The sequence below is a fragment of the Bos grunniens genome, chromosome 1 (assembly GCF_055505025.1).
Source record: "Bos grunniens cultivar Pamir isolate PY7600 chromosome 1, Bosgru_T2T1.0, whole genome shotgun sequence".
Taxonomy (NCBI): domain Eukaryota; kingdom Metazoa; phylum Chordata; class Mammalia; order Artiodactyla; family Bovidae; genus Bos; species Bos grunniens.
In genome coordinates this window covers 11,318,664-11,335,016 of record NC_141165.1, presented here as the reverse complement: position 1 = coordinate 11,335,016, position 16,353 = coordinate 11,318,664, and the positions used below count along the sequence as shown (strand labels likewise).

General features: G+C 47.8%; 1 protein-coding gene across 7 annotated transcripts in view; it reads left to right on the top strand.

The window, feature by feature from the left end:
• DIP2A (DIP2 acetate--CoA ligase A) overlaps positions 1-16,353 on the top strand; it is a 120,932-nt gene that overhangs the window by 80,725 nt on the left and 23,854 nt on the right. For all 7 annotated transcript variants that reach the window (XR_015132663.1, XM_086317106.1, XM_086317030.1 and 4 more), the window contains 4 exons: positions 4,146-4,282; positions 4,628-4,708; positions 5,139-5,266; positions 7,558-7,672. Coding sequence is in view for 6 of the 7 variants with exons in the window: in XM_086317106.1 (XP_086173232.1) it covers positions 4,146-4,282; positions 4,628-4,708; positions 5,139-5,266; positions 7,558-7,672 (461 nt within the window). In the remaining variant the exon portion in view is untranslated. The remainder of the gene's footprint in view (positions 1-4,145; positions 4,283-4,627; positions 4,709-5,138; positions 5,267-7,557; positions 7,673-16,353) is intronic.

Sequence of the window (16,353 nt, the reverse complement as noted above, 5' to 3'; positions counted from 1 at the left end):
TTATCATATAAAATCCATTTTTTGTCTCATGTCACAGTCCAATTGGTTCGTTGTTATTGTGTAGAATAAGAGAAGATGACACTTCAAAATGATGATTTTATTTGATTTGCAGTTAGCTCATGAGGCACCCACTTAAGAGCTTTTTCACCTTTCCAATTTGCTTCAAGTGCTGAACAACCTTAGAATGGTTGGTGTTGAGTTCTTTGGCAACTTCTTGTGTAGTTGTAAGAGGACCAGCTTCAGTGATCCTCTCAGTTGGTCATTGCTAACTTCAGTGGCTGGCCACCACAATCCTCATCCTCAAGGCTCTCGTCTCCTTTGCAAAACTTCCTGAACCAACACTGCATTGTGCATTTGTTAGCAGTTCCTGGGCCAAATGCGTTGTTGATGTTGTGAGTTGTCTCCTCTGTTTTACGACCTGTTCTGAACTTGAATTTAAAAAAAAGCACTTGAATTTTTTTGTCTAACGTAATTTCTTAGCAAAAAAAAATGTGCATTAAAATGATGTATAACAACCACATATATTTAAGACTATTCCAATATCAAAAGGCAAAATTCAACAGTGCAAAACTGACCTTTTGCACCAACCTAATAGATTTGTTTCGAGTTCTACTGTTTTAGAGAGTGAGTTGTCTTTTTTCCCTTGCATATATATGTTTACCCCAATCAAGGACTCATCAGTTCTGCAGATGAGCAAATCCTAAAAGATGATGCTGTTAAAGTGCTGTACTCAATATGCTAGCAAATTTGGAAAACTCAGGTTTGGCCACAGGACTGGAAAAGGCCAGTTTTCATTCCAATCCCAAAGAAGGGAAATGCCAAAGAATGTTCTAACTACTGCAAAATTGCACTCATTTCACATGCTAGCAATAGCAAGGTAATGCTCAAAATCCTTCAAGCTAGGCTTCAACAGAACCTGAACTGAGAAATTCCAGATGTGCAAGCTGGATTTAGAAAAGGCAGAGGAACCAGAGATCAAATTGCCAACATCCACTGGATCATATAAAAAGCAAGGGAATTCCGGAAGAACATCTACTTCTGCTTCATTGACTATGCTAAAACCTTTGACTATGTGGATCACAACAAACTGTGGAAAATTCTTAAAGACACGGGAAAACCAGATCACCTTATCTGTCTCCAGAGAAATCTGTATGCAAGACAAGAAGCAATAGTTAAAACTGGGCATGGAACAATGGACTGGTTCCAAATTGGGAAAGGAGTATGTCAAGGCTGTATATTGTCACCCTGCACATTTAACTTACATTCAGAGTACATAATGTGAAATTCCAGGCTAGATAAAGCTCAGGCTGGAATGAAGATTGCTGAGAGAAATATCAATAACCTCAGATATGCAGATGACACCACCCTTATGGCAGAAAGTGAAGAAGAACTAAAGAGCCTCTTGATGAAAGAGGAGAGTGAAAAAGCTGGCTTAAAACTCAACATTCAGAAAATGAAGATCATGGCATCTGGCCCCATCACTTCATGGCAAATAGATGGGGAAACAACGGAAACAGTGACAGACTTTATTTTCTTGGGCTCTCAAATCACTGTGGACAGTGACTGCAGCCGTGAAATTAAAAGATGCTTACTGCTTGGAAGAAAATCTATAACAAACCTAGACAAAGCAGAGACATCGCTTTGCCAACAAATGTCCGTCTAGTCAAAGCTGTGGTTTTTCCAGTAGTCATGTAAGGGTATGATAGTTGGACCATAAAGAAAACTGCGTGCCGAAGAATTGATGCTTTTGAACTCTGGTGTTGGAGAAGACTCTTGAGAGTCCCTTGGACTGCAAGGAGATCCAACCAGTCCATCCTAAAGGAAATCAGTCGTGAATATTCATTGGAAGGACTGATGCTGAAGCTCCAGTACTTTGCCCCCTCATGCGAAGAGCTGACTCATTGGAAAAACCCTTGATACTGGGTAAGATTGAGGGCAGATGGAGAAGGGGAGACAGAGGATGAGATGGTTGGATGGCATCACTACCTCAATGGACATGAGTTTGAGCAAACTCTGGGAGATAATGAAGCACAGGGAAGCCTGGCATGCTACAGTCAATGGGGTCACAAAGAGTCAGACATGACTTAGTGACTGAACAATGACACAAGTTTTGCAGAAGCAGGGACTCAAGGATAAACATCTTATGGAGTAAAAAACAAGGTCTTAGTGATTCTTGGCTTTTATGAGGTGAACACAGGAATTTTTTTAAAGATTGATGAAATACTAAAAGAGATGATTCTTCTGGTTGAAAGTGTAAGGACTTTCATAGTGGGGCTCATTTTATTCTTAAACTTGGACCAGAGTCTGTATGTGTGCACATGGTCCTGGGTGTTTATGTTCTGCCCTGGGTGTGCGTGTATGTGTACACACATGTGCCCACCTTGGGTGCACATGTGCCACCCCAGGTGTGTGTGTGCTCCCCCAGGGGTGTGTGTGTGTGTGCATGCACATGTGCTGCCCCAGATGTGTATGTGGTCCCCTTAGGGGTGTGTGTATGTGCGTGCGTGCACCTGTGCCACCCCTGGTGTGTGTGCATGCACACATGTGCTGTCACAAGTGTGTGTGTGCGTGCGTGCACATGTGCTGCCCTGGGTTTGAGTGTGTGTGTGTCTTCATGCTCTGCCCCCCATGTGTGTGTGTGCATATGTGTGGGTGTGCATGTTTTTACTGCTCTGGGTGTGTGTGTGTGCTCCCACTTTGTGTGCATGTGTGCACATGTGCAGACATGTGCTCCCCAAGTGTGTGTGCACGCATGTGTGCTGCCCATGGTATATGTATTTGTGTGCGTGTGCCCCCCGTGTGTGTGTGTTCACGCATGTGTGCAGATATGTGCCCCCCCAGGTATATGTGTGTGCTTTCTGCCCTGGGTATGTGTGTGCGCTCCCCCAGGGGTGTGTGTGTGTGTGCACATGCGTGTGGGCCCCCCTGCCATGTATGTGTGTGTGCTTGCTGCCCTGGGTGTGTGTGTGTGCAAGCATGTGGACACATGCCACCCCAGGTGTGTGCACGTGCTTTTTGCCCTGAGAGTGTGTGGTGTGTGTGCGTGCATGCTCCCCCAGGTGTGTGTGTGTATGTGTGTATGTGCTCCACCAGGTGTGTGTATGTGTGCGTGCCCCCCTCCGTGTGTGTGCACGTGTGTTCTTGCTGCCCAGGGTGCGTGCGTGTGTGCGTGCTTGCGTGTGTGCATGCTCCCCCAGGTGTGTGTATCGATAGGACGGGTGCAGCTCTGAGTCAGGTGCACAGTCCTCTCCTGAGTCAGCCCCAGGGTTTTGTCCCCAGGACATGCAGGGTTTGTGCCTTTTTGTCTGGTTGTGACGTGGGAGGGTCTCTGTGGGAAGGAGGTTGGACTGTGTGCAAGTGTGTGTATCTAGGGGGCAGGCCAGGCGGCAGCACTGCCCTTGCTCCCTGCCCCTCTGATGCCATGACCTGATCTGTGAACCAACAGAAGAGACTGACCCAGGGTCCGCCCCCATCCCCCGGACCGTCTTCCTTGCGTGTCTTCCTCCCTCATCCTGGAGATGAGAGTCAATCAGGGAATCCTTTGGCAGAGGTGAAGGCTGGACTTCGCCCAGTACTGTGGGTGTTTGGTTCTTGCCTGAGCGACTGAGTTCCATTCAAGGGATGCTGCATATTCTGGTATGCATGTCACTCTAATCAAGGCCTTTCTGGATGTCTGCTCTGTGGCCAGGCTGGTAACTGGGGCTGCAGGAGCCAGACAGGCAAGGTCCCCAAAGCTGAGGGCTGGGCCACAGGTGGCCATGTTGGTGGGGGTGCTGCTTGGTGAAGACAGCAGGGGGTCACTGGGCTGTGGGAGGGGCCGCAAGAGGGACTTGCACTGGAGTCGGGTCGTCAGGCCTGGAGTGTGAGCCGGCCTCAAAGACAGAGGCGTGCAGTAGCATCTCCCATCTCACAGGGCTCAGGAGGGCAGTGCGGGGTGACCACGGAGCCCATGTCACTGGGAGCAGTTTCTGTCACCTGCACGAACCACATACAGACCACGCAGGCTTGTGGCCAGGGGGGTGTGGGTCTCTGCAGCGGGAGCACAGCTGTTGGTGTCCACCCTGCAGGTTCTGTTCACACAGGTGTCTGGATGGTCCACCTCAGTATCCGTGTGCGTGCTCTCCAGGGTTGTTTTCTCTCTTCAGCTAATGTGTGTGTTGTGAAGGTGGAGGGCACCCCTCATCTCTGCAAAACTGATGAAGTTGGAGAGATCTGTGTGGACTCCAGTGCGACGGCGACAGCGTACTATGGGCTGCTTGGGATCACCAAAAACGTCTTTGAGGTTCCTGCGGGTCCCACAGCAGTGGCGGGAGGGTGGGTGAGGCATGCAGGAGTGTGGCCTTCCTCAGGATGCCTACAGCCCTGATGGACCCTGGGTGGCCTGGGGAAGCTGGCCTCGGGTCTGGAGCCCTTGGATCCTCGGGAGAATTCAGTGCCTTCACAGGGGTGGGAGGGGAAGCCTGGGCCCTGGAGGCCATGCTGGCAGGAGCCTGATGGAGGTCACGCCAGCCAGTAGGGCCTCTGGCCTCAGGGTGGGGTGGGTTGGGGTTGGGTGGGGAGCCTCATCCCCTCCTGGGAGATGTGGTGATGGCCCTTCTAGGACTGTTGTCCTCTGCGTTCTGTGCAGACTGTCCCGGTCACCGCTGGGGGCGCACCTGTCTCCGACCGACCTTTCACCAGAACAGGGCTTCTGGGCTTCATCGGGCCTGTGAGTGTGTCCTGCTGCCAAACCCGGGCCACCAGCCAGGCTCAGAGCTGGGGAGGGGTCTGTTCAATGTCCACAGTGCCCAGGCCCCATGACGGAGTCCCATCTTGCCCAACCATCAGTGCTGTCAGGCTGGGGTTCCCTGTCCCTAGCCTTGAGTGCTTTACAGACTTGACCCTCGCTGTGTGCCCACCTCTGACCTTCCCTGCGCTGACGCCTGCTCTGGACGCCCCCTCATCCCCACTCTGGCACACCAGGCTTAGGGCCCCTTCACCCCGGGTCAGCCCACCTGTGTTTCCTGTCACTGTGGGCAGGGGGCCTGCAGGGCCTGTCTGTGAGTTACCTGGTCTGTGGGCTGTCGGGTCTCTGTCTCAGGCCCTGAGCCACGGGGCCTGCTGTGTGTCCTCTGCCCAACCAGCGTCCTTGCCTTCAGGATGACCTGGTCTTCGTCGTGGGCAAGCTGGACGGGCTGATGGTGGTGGGATTTCGCAGACACAACGCGGATGACGTGGTGGCCACTGCGCTGGCCGTGGAGCCCATGAAGTTTGTCTACAGAGGCAGGTGATGCGCGGGTCCCCTTGCCTCACCTTTAGGTTCCTTCTCCGCTTAACCCTCAAGAGGTCCCCACATTGGAAGGAGAGCCCAGTGCTGTGAATACGCAAAACCTAATAATTCCTGTACATTGGAGAACTTCGCAAAGAACAGGACGATGTTTGCAGGAGGATGCCTGAGTCAGAGTCCTCACCATCTGCAGAGTTCACGATTTCTTGAGGGTGAGACCCAGACCAAGGCCTGGGCACGGAGACTGGGCCAGCACCACCCAGGAGCTGTGTGCCTGAGGGCAGAACCTCAGGGATGCAGGCCGGAATGGAGGCCTTTTCCTGAGAGTTACCAGGGGCCTTGCTTTCCTGAGATCAAGTCAGTTTACCTTTCCTGCATGTGTCAGGCAGGCACTTCACAGGTTCTCATCCAGAGAGCAGATAAGGGGGCCCAGCTGGTCGGGGCCCCAGACGGCTGGGATGGGGAGGAAGGGCCCTGTCTGGCCTGTCCAGCTCAGGGCTCTTTGTCCTAGGGGAGGGGTTCCATTCCTGGTTGGCCCACTCAGCCACCTATTTCATTTTATTCTTCTCATGGGAGTGCTTCTATTACTCAAACAAGGGTGCCTGTGAGCCTGGCCAGAGCCTTCCTGTGAATATGTTGTTATTCAGTCACTCAGTTGTGTCCATCTCTTTGTGACCCCATGGGCTGCAGCACACCAGGCTTCCCTGTCCTTCACTGTTTCCGAGAGTTTGCTCAAACTCATGTCCATTATACCTTAAAGAAATCATCAGGGACTTATGCCAGTGAGGGGTCAGCATGGCTGCCGGCCTTTGTCCAGGTTGGAGTGATGGCCGTGGGTGACTGACCACCTGGGGGGAGCCAGCTGGGCAGGTGGAACTGGTGGGTATGTGCATCCTAGAGCTGGGGCACGGGGCACACACAGAAATTGGAGGCACTGTTAACATAGGTGTCCACGGAGGGGACACTGGGTAGCCCGCACGTGCTCCTGGTATGTCAGGGAGACTGCCTGGCGTGGCCAACGATACCTGATGATACCTGGAGGTGACGCTGGCCTGGTGGCTGACTGGGTTGTGGGGTGGATGCATCTGTGGCTGGAGAGGTGACCTCTCTGCCTTCACCATAGAGGAGCTGAGCCCTGGGCGGATACCTGCAGGAACTATTGCAATGTGAGGTCAAGGCACCACAACAGAGCAGTTTTTCAGTAGGTGGAATAAATGTGGGGCAGAGGCGGCCGGGGAGGGAGCTGATAAGCTGGAAAGCCAGAAGAAGAAACTGCTCCAAAAGTGAAGAAATAGAAAGTCTAAAAGAAAAATTGAGAGAAAAGTGAAGCGAGCAGGGGTGGCAGGCAGACAGTAACCTCAGGGAGGGGAGGGGGTGCACGTGTGAACCTGCGGCTGGAGGAGGCAGCCACGGGGCGGGTCTCCAGCCAGGATATGCCAGACGCCCCAGAAGAGGTCCTGGAGCGAGAGGATGACGTGCAGTGATGTTTAAGGTTTTCAGAGGAACTTTTAGCCTAGATTTTAATATATGCATCCCAAGATGTCACTTAATTGTGCGGTTGCAGTGAAAATGGTCTTGGGTATATAGGTTTCAGAAGTTTTATAACAAAGACTGTTTTCGTGAAAACGCTTTCAGGTAAGGTACTAAGAGAAATAAGATGGGTGAAAATGAGGAAATGTTAATACTGGGTGAAGCGTGTATAAAAGAGAGTGTGTGGGTGTGTATGTGTGCATGTGGCACCTGTGTGCTCAGTGGCCAGAGGAATGGGTGAGCAGGTAGGTCCATGAGGCCCAGGGCTCACGTGGCAGACATGCCAGCTACCGGTCTTGTGAGGGAAAAGAATCTACTCAAGTCTAAAAGAAGAAAAAGGCAACACACAGAAAAGGTGAACATGTCGAATTCTTCAGTAAGACACGAAATACAAGTCCACAGACGTCAGTCACAGACGTGAGCAGAGTCACGCACGGGGAGAGATTTCATCAGCTGCACTGAAAAATTATGTAATTAATGGATCTTCTGGATACACATTTTTACATGAAGACATCATCGCATGGCTTAATGTTACAATTAAGGAGAAACTTCTTTAATAGTGTGAGCCTTGTTTTTTCTCTGCACCCAGGTTCTGTCTGCTTTGTGAATGTAAACTCATTTTTCCACATTGGAGGAAGTTTGGTTCCTTTTATGTTCTGTGGACCACGTCTCCCTCCAGCCCCACCACAGTTTCCATCTCATGGGGTGGAGTATCCGTGCCCGATCGTGCTGGGTGGTCATCGCTTCCCTTCCTCCCCCAGGATTGCAGTGTTCTCCGTGACAGTGCTCCATGACGACCGGATTGTGCTGGTGGCAGAGCAGCGGCCTGACGCCTCCGAGGAGGACAGCTTCCAGTGGATGAGCCGCGTGCTGCAGGTGGGCGTGGGCCCACGGCTCCACCGGCCCTGGGGTGTGGAGCAGGAACTGGGACCCGCTGGTGCCATGTTTCCAGCAAATGTGTACTGTAGCTGGAGGTGTTGCCCAGAGGGGTTCCGGTGTGTCCCACCTCGTGAGACCCACATGCTGCCACTCCCTGCACATCCACATTCGTTTCCTTAAGTACTAATAGCATACTAGTACTAATACTAGAAGCAGAAAGTCTTTTGCGGGGCTGGGAGTGAACTTTGCCTTCAGTGAAGAGCACAGACTATACGTGTGGTCAGGGAACGTTGTTTACTTAGCTCACTGAGTGTAACTTACACATGGAAAGAGCGGATTTGCAGAGGTCCAGATTGTTGAATTTTGACAGGTGTACATGCCCCGGTAACCACAGCTAAGAGCACTCACACCATTTGGGGAACCACCAGCTGCTGTGTGTTGGGGGCTGAACTCTGACCCCCCTCAAGGGCATCCTACAGCCAAGTCTCAGTGTGGGCTCCTGATCCGATTGTCTTCCTCAGTGGCGCATTCATGAGGTTCCTTGTATGTGCGTCAGTGGCTCATCCCTTTTTATTGCTGAGTTGTGTTTCCTTTGCTTGTTTTTCCATATCTTGGTGACACTGGGTTGTTGGTTTGGGGCCGTTATGGATAAGGCTGCTGTGGACAGTGTTGTCTGTCCAAATCTCTGGGTGAGTTCAGTCCTGGCAACTCTCCAGAGAGCCCCCTGGTGTCCCACCAGCTTCGGGCAGTTGTGTGGCGTGTGCTCGGCCTCGGCCCCCGGGGTAAGGACACGCCTATGAAGCAGAGCAAGTCCAGCATCAGGGAGACCAGAGAGCCCTGAGTGTCAGAGGACCAGTTTTTCTACTAATGCTGATGTTTATACTTAGTGAAGATGTTTAATGTTTCATTGCGAAATATTACTAATATACCAGTCATACAAAGAAGAGTATAATAGCACCCATGTGTCCACCGTCAGCCTCAGTCAACACTGACCAGTCCAGGAACCATCTGCACCACATCTGCCTGCCCAGCTTCTCCTTCAGGAGGACTTTGAAGCAAATCCCAGACTCAGAGGTTTTACCTGTAAATTTTAGTATTTATTTCTTTAAAAAAGGAGTACCAGTATCACATCGTAAAAATCAGCAATAACATTTTATTGGGATTTGGGCTTCCCTTGTGGCTCAGCTGGTAAAGAATCCGCCTGCAATGTGGGAGACCTGGGTTCAATCCCTGGGTTGGGAAGATCCCCTGGAGAAGGGAAAGGCTACCCACTCCAGTATCCTGGCCTGGAGAAGTCCATGGACAGTATAGTCCATGGAGTCGCAAAGAGTCAGACATGACTGAGTGACTTTCACTTTTATTGGGGTATGATTGACAGGTAACACTGTGTTAGTTTCAGGTGTCTAGCACAGTGATTTGATATTTGTATATATAGTGAAATAATCACAACAGCACGTCTAGTTAACATCCATAACACAGCTACAGAAATTTTTTCTTGTGATGAGAACTTTTAGGATGTAGTGTTATCAAATACACTCCAATACACGACCCAGCATTCACTGTGGTCCCATGCTATACACGGCATCCCCAGGACTTGTTCATCTTATAACTGGAAGTTTCTCCCTTCTGACTCCCTTCACCCATTTCTCCTACCCCCACCCCTCACCTCTGCCAACCACCAATCTCTTCTGTCCAAGAGCTCATTTTTTTGTTGTTTTTAGCTTCCACATGTAAGTGATCCTATGGCTTTTTCTGTCTGATTTATCTCACTTAGCACAATGCTGTCAAGGTCCCTCTGTATTGTTGCAAATGGTAAGATTTCATTCTTTTTTATGGCTCAGTAATATTCCTGTGTGTGTGTACCACAGTTTCTTTATCCATTAATCCATTGATGGACACAAGAATATTGGCTGTTGTCAATAATACTGCATTGAACATAGGGGTGCATATATTTTTTCAAGTTAGTATTTCTGTTTTCTTCCAATAAATACCCAAAATTTTCTGAAGAACCTCCATACTGTTTTCCACAGTGGCTGCACCAATTTACTTTCCCACAAACTGTGCACAAGGGTTCCCTTTTTCCACACCTTCACCTAGTCCTGTTGTTTCTTGTCCTATTGATAACAGCCATTCTGATGGGTGTGAGATGGTGTGTTGTAGTAGTTTTAATTTGCCTTCTCCTCAAGATTAGTGTGGAGAAGGCAATGGCAACCCACTCCAGTACTCTTGCCTGGAAAATCCCATGGATGGAGGAGCCTGGTAGGCTGCAGTCCATGGGGTCGCTAAGAGTCAGACACGACTGAGCAACTTCACTTTCACTTTTCACTTTCATGCATTGGAGAAGGAAATGGCAACCCACTCCAGTGTTCTTGCCTGGAGAATCCCAGGGACCGCAGAGCCTGTTGGGTTGCCGTCTATGGGGTCTCACAGAGTTGGACACGACTGAAGTGACTTAGCAGCAGCAGCAGTATTAGTGATATTTAGCATATTTTTATGTCCCTCTTGTTGTTAAGTTGCTAGGTCAAGTCTGACTCTTTGCGACCCCATGGACTGCAGCACGCCAGGCTCCCCTGTCCTTCACTATGTCCAACAGTTTGCTCAAATTCATGTCCATTGAGTGGGTGATGCTTTCTAACCATCTCATGCTCTGCCGACCCCTTTTCCTTTTGCTGTCAGTCTTTCCCAGCATCAGGGTCTTTTCCAATGAGTTGGCTCCCTGCATCAGGGGGACAAAGTATTGGAGATGCAGCATCAGTCCTTCCAATGAATATTCAGGAATTATTTCCTTTAGGATCGACAGGTTTGATCTCCTTGCAGTCAAGGGGATTCTCAAGAGTCTTCTCCAGCACCACAGTTAGAAAGCATCAGTTCTTCAGCACTCAGCCTTCTTTATGGTTCAGCTCTCACATCTGTACCTGACTACTGGAAAAACCATAGCTTTGGCTAGATGGACCTTTGCTGGCAAAGTGATGTCCCTGCTTTTTAATATGCTATCTAGGTTTGTCATAGCTTCTCTTCCAAGGAGCAAGCGTCTTAATTTCACAGCTGCAGTCACTGTCCTCAGTGATTTGGGAGCCCGAGAAAGTAGAATCTGTCACTGTGTCCATTTTCCCCCATCTATTTGACATGAAGTGATGGGACCAGATGCCATGATCTTAGTTTTTTGAATATTGAGTTTTAGCCAGCTTTTTCACTCTTCTCTTTCACCCTCATTAAGAGGTTCTTTAGTTCCTCTTCATTTTCTGCCATAAAGGTGGTATCATTGCATGTCTTGAGGTTCTGGATATTTCTCCCAGCAATCTTGATTCCAGCTTGTGATTCATCCAGCTCGGCATTTTGCATGATGTACTCTGCATATAAATTAAATAAGCAGGGTGACAATATACAGCCTTGACATACTCCTTTCCCAATTTGGAAACAGTCCATTGTTCCATGTCCAGTTCTACTCTTGCTTCTTGATCTGTATACAGGTTTCTCAGGAGACAGGTAAAGTGGTCTGGTTTTCCCATCTCTTTAAGAGTTTTCCACAGTTAGTTGTGATCTACACAGTCAAAAGCTTTAGCATAATCAGTGAAGCAGAAGTAGATGTTTTTCTGAAATTCCCTTGCTTTCTCCATGATCCAACGAATATTGGCAATTTGATCCTGGTTCCTCTGCCTTTTCTAAACCCAAACTTGCACATCTGAAAGTTCTCAGTTCATGTAGCTCTGAAGCCTAGCTTGAAGGATTTTGATTGTAACCTTATGAAATGCAAAATAAGAAATGAGCATTTAGCATGAGCATGATTGTACAATAGTTTGAACATCTTTGGTGTTGCCTTTCTTTTGGATTGGATGAAAGCTGACTTTTTGCAGTCTTGTGGCCACAGCTGAGTTTTGCAAATTTGCTGACATATTGAGTGTAGCACTTTAACAGCATCATCTTTTAGGATCTGAAATAACTTGGCTGGAATTCCATCAGCACAATTAGCTTTCTTTGTAGTAATACTTCCTAAGGCCCACTTGACTTCCCAATCCAGGGTGTCTGGCTCTAGGTGAGTGATCACACCATCGTGGTTATCTGGGTCATTAAGACTTTCTATGTATTCTTGCCACGTCTTCTTAATCTTTCTGCTTCTGTTAGGTCCTTACCATTTCTGTCCTTTATTGTGCCCATCCTTGCATAAAATGTTCTCTTGATCACTCCAATTTTCTTGAGATCTCTCATCTTCCCCATTCTGTTGTTCTCCTCTATTTCTTTGCATTGTTCATTTTAGAAGGCCTTACCTCTCTGTGCTATTCTCTGGAACTCTGCATTCAGTTGGTTATATCTTTCCCTTTCTCCCTTGCCTTTTACTTCATTCCTCAGCTATTTGTAAAGCCTCCTCAGACAACCATTTTGCCTTTTTGCATTTATTTTTCTTAGGGATGGTTTTGATCACTGCCTCCTGTACAGTGTCACAAACCTCCATCCATAGTTCTTTAGATACTCAGTCTACCACATCTAATCCCTTGAATCTATTTGTCACCTCCATTGTATAATCATAAGGGATTTGATTTAGGTCATACCTGAATGGCCTAGTGGTTTTCTCTACTTTCTTCAATTTAAGCCTAAATTTTGCAATAAAGAGTTCATGATCTGAACCACAGTCAGCTCCAGGTCTTATTTTTGCTGACTGTATAGAGCTTCTCCATCTTCAGCTACAAAGAATATAATCAGTCTGATTTCAGGATTGACTATTTGTTGATGTCCATGTGTAGAGTCATCTCTTGTGTTATTGGAAGAGGTGTTTGCTATGATCAGTGTGTTTTCTTGACAAAACTCTGCTAGCCTTTGCTGTGCTTCATCTTGTACTCCAAGGCTAAATTGCCTGTTACTCCAGGTATCTCCTTACTTCCTACTTTTGCATTCCAATCCCCTGTGATGAAAAGGATATCTTTTTTTGTGTTAGTGTTAGAAGGTCTTGGTGTTAGTGTTAGAAGCATAGTGTTCCATGCTGAACATAGAACTGTTCAGCTTCAGCTTCTTTGGCATTAGTGGTTGGGTCATAGACTGCTGAGTCACTTCAGTCATGTCCGACTCTCTGTGACCCCATAGACGGCAGCCCACCAGGATGCCCCGTCCCTGGGATTCTCCAGGCAAGAACACTGGAGTGGGTTGCCATTTCCTTCTCCAATGCATGAAAGTGAAAAGTGAAAGTGAAGTCGCTCAGTCATGTCTGACCCTCAGCAACCCCGTGGATTGTAGCCTTCCAGGCTCCTGCGTCCATGGGATTTTCCAGGCAAGAGTACTGGAGTGGGGTGCCATTGCCTTCTCCTAGGATTACTGTAATGTTGAATGATTTGCCTTGGAAATGAACTGAGATCATTCTGTCATTTCTGAGGTTGCACCCAAGAACTGCATTTCAGACTCTTTGGTTGACTATGAGGGCCACTCCATTTCTTCTAAAAGATTCTTGCCCAGTAGTAGATATAATGGTCATCTGAATTAAATTCACCCTTTCCTGTTCATTTTAGTTCACTGATGCCTAAAATGTCGATGTTCACTCTTGCCATCTCCTACTGACCGTGTCTGATTTACCTTGATTCATGGACCTAACATCCCAGGTTCCTATACAGTATTGTTCTTTACAGCATCAGACTTTACTTTCACCACCAGACATGTTCATAACTAAGCGTCATTTACACTTTGGCCCAGCCTCTTCATTGTTTCTAGAGCTATTTCTCCGCTGTTCTGCAGTAGCATATTGGATACCTTCTGACCTGGGGACTCATCTTCCAGTGTCATATCTTTTTGGCTTTTCACTCACGTAAGAATATTGGCGTGGTTTGCCATTCTCTCCTCCTCTGGACCACATTTTCTCAGAATTCTTCATTCTGACCCATCTGTCTTGGGTGACCCTGCATGGCATGGCTCATAGCTTCATTGAGTTACGCAAGCTCCTTCGCCACAACAAGGCCGTGATCCCTGAAGAGATATGTACCTCTCGGCCATCTTGTATGTCTTTTTTTTTTAAGATTTGTTTATTTTTCATTTTTCGGCTGTGCAGAGCCTTCCCTGCTGTGCGTGTAGGCTTTCTCTAGTCTCACTGAGCAGGGGCTGCCTGTTGATGCAGAACACAGGCTCCAGTGCATGGGCTTCAGTAGTCGCAGCTTGCAGGCTCTAGAGAGCGGGCTTAATAGTTGGGATGCATGGCCGTGGCTGCCTCATGACATGTGAGAGCTTCTCAGGCCAGCGATCGAACCCATATCTCTTGCCTTGGTAGGCAGATCCTTACCCACTAGAGCACCAGGGAGTCCCTTATGTCCTCTGTGGAAAACTGTCTGTTCAGGTCCTCTGCCCATTTTTTAATTGTATTATTATTTTCCACTGTTGAGTTGTATGAGTTCCTTCTATATTTTGGATTTTAATCCTTACCAGATGTATTTTTACAGATCTCTTCTCCCATTCGATAGATTCCTCTTGTTTTGTTGGTGGTTTCCTTTCCCGTGCAGAAGCCTTTTAGTTTGACATGAATCCACCTGTTTATTTTTGCTCTTGTCTTTGCTTTTGGTGTCAAATCCAAAAAACCATCACCAAGACTAACATCAAGTTTACTGCAGCCTATGTTTCATTCTAGTATCATTGTTTCAGGTCTTGTATTCACGTCCTTGGTCTGCTTTGGTTTAGTTTTGTGTGGGGCGTCCAGTTTCTCCAGTGCCATTTACTGAAGGCCCTCTCTCTTCCAGTTGTCTGTCCTCGTCTCCTCTGTGATAAAGCAGTAACTGTGTGAGTGTGAGATAACTCCTGGGCTCCCTTCTGCTCCATCGACCCATGGTTTTTGTGCCAGGTCCACCCACACTGCTTTGATTACTGCAGCTTTACGACGTTTGAAGTCAGGGGGCGTGACACCTCTAGCTTTGCACTTCTCTCTTAAGACTGCTTTGGCAACCCAGGGTCTTGTGGTTCTCTGCAAGTGTTAGGAGTGTTTATTCTAGTTTTGTGAAGAATGTCATGGGTATTTTTACAGCGATTGCATTAAATTTGCAGATGACTTTGGCGTAGTATGGACTTTTTAACAATACTAATTCTTCCAATTCAGAAACTCAGAATGTCTTTACATTTAGTTGTGGTTTTTTCAGTTTCTTTCATCAGTCCCTCACAGTTTTAAGTATACATGTGTCCCTCATCTCCTTGGTTAAATTTATTCCTGAGCATTTTAGTTCTTTCTGCTGTAATTAAATATTTAGTCACTATTCAGATTTCCCAAATTACCTAATGTTCAATATGTTTGTTAAACTTAGGATCAAAATAAGGTAAAAACTGCACTTGGTTGGTCCAGGTTTTTAATCTTCTTTAATCTGCACACTCTTCCTTGTTTTATTTTTCTTGCAGTTTGTTTCCTGACAGGTTAGCCCAGTTCATCTCCCAGTCTGGGCTCTGACAGTTGTGCCTCGTGGTCCCGTCTCTGTACTCCTCTGTCCACTGTGTCACTGGGTAGATCTTGAAGCCTGGTCAGATTCGGGCTTGATTTGCTGGCCAGGGGCCTCATGGGAGGTAGATAGTCTGTCCACTGGCTTGGTAGGGCTTCAAGGGAGGGGAGGCATTTCAGTTCAGTCATTTCTTGCTCATTGGTAATGCAGCTGCTTTGAAAGTGTCTTCTACAAAGAGGGCTGTGTCCTCTGAAGTCACCAGGGGACCTGGATGGACGGTTGTGCAGGAAAGTGAGATCCAGGGTTGATTTCTGGATCCTGCACTGGCGTCATGGAGTAGCTCTGGTTTTTGTCTCCCTGTGAACTAGTGGTTGTAGTAACTACATTTATATGTCAGTGGGAGCCTCTCTGGATTGGCTCCTGAGTCCTCTCGACACACCTCTGGGTTCTGAGGGGTCACATGGAGAGCAGGAAGGTGGATGCCAGAGGGTGGTGGGGCATCTCATGTCCCAGACCCAGCACGACTGGGACCCACGGGGCCCTGCTGCCTCCAAGAAATGGACTTGGGACCACAGTCTGGGCAGTAGACAGAGCAGGAAACAGACAGAGCAGATCCTCTGCCTGTAAGATCACCTACACCCTGAGTTTATGCTGCTGGTTCCAACTCAGGTTTTCCTTGACTCTCCGACCTTTCTCCATATTGAAAGGTTGCAATAATGATGACTCCAGCAGAAGTAATCATGTCCTGATGCCACGCTGCACACCCTCCAGTCTCCATGTAACCTCTCAAGTGTGAGGTTTCGAGCACAACTTAGGATGTTTTTACAATTCTTTTTGCCAATAGGGTATATCCCTCTAGGATGGAATCAGTCAGATTGCTGTGTTTAAAGTCACTTTAAGTAGATTCTGTCTGAGGGATGTGCCAACCTGATCCACTTCGATTGAGTTCATTTGTTCTATTTTACTGTCAGTTGTTAGGGATTGGTTTTTAAGTTTTAAGTTTTTTGGACATAAAATATTTACATGGTTCCAACTCTGAAAGCAAAGTGTATTCAGAGGAGCCTGGCTTCTGTACTCTGTCCACACTTCTCCCACAGGAAGTCAGTGTCTGCTTTGATGGCTTTTTCTAATGTGAGCAGTTACAGATTTGTGTTGGAGTGCGCACATGCACACGTGTGTGTAAATGGTAGGAAATGCACACTTGTCTCACCGTGTTTCTCTTAACGTCCCAGAGGTCACGGTCTGCTTGACCTTTGGGTTTGGGTGTTCTGGCCCTCCTGTAGCTCC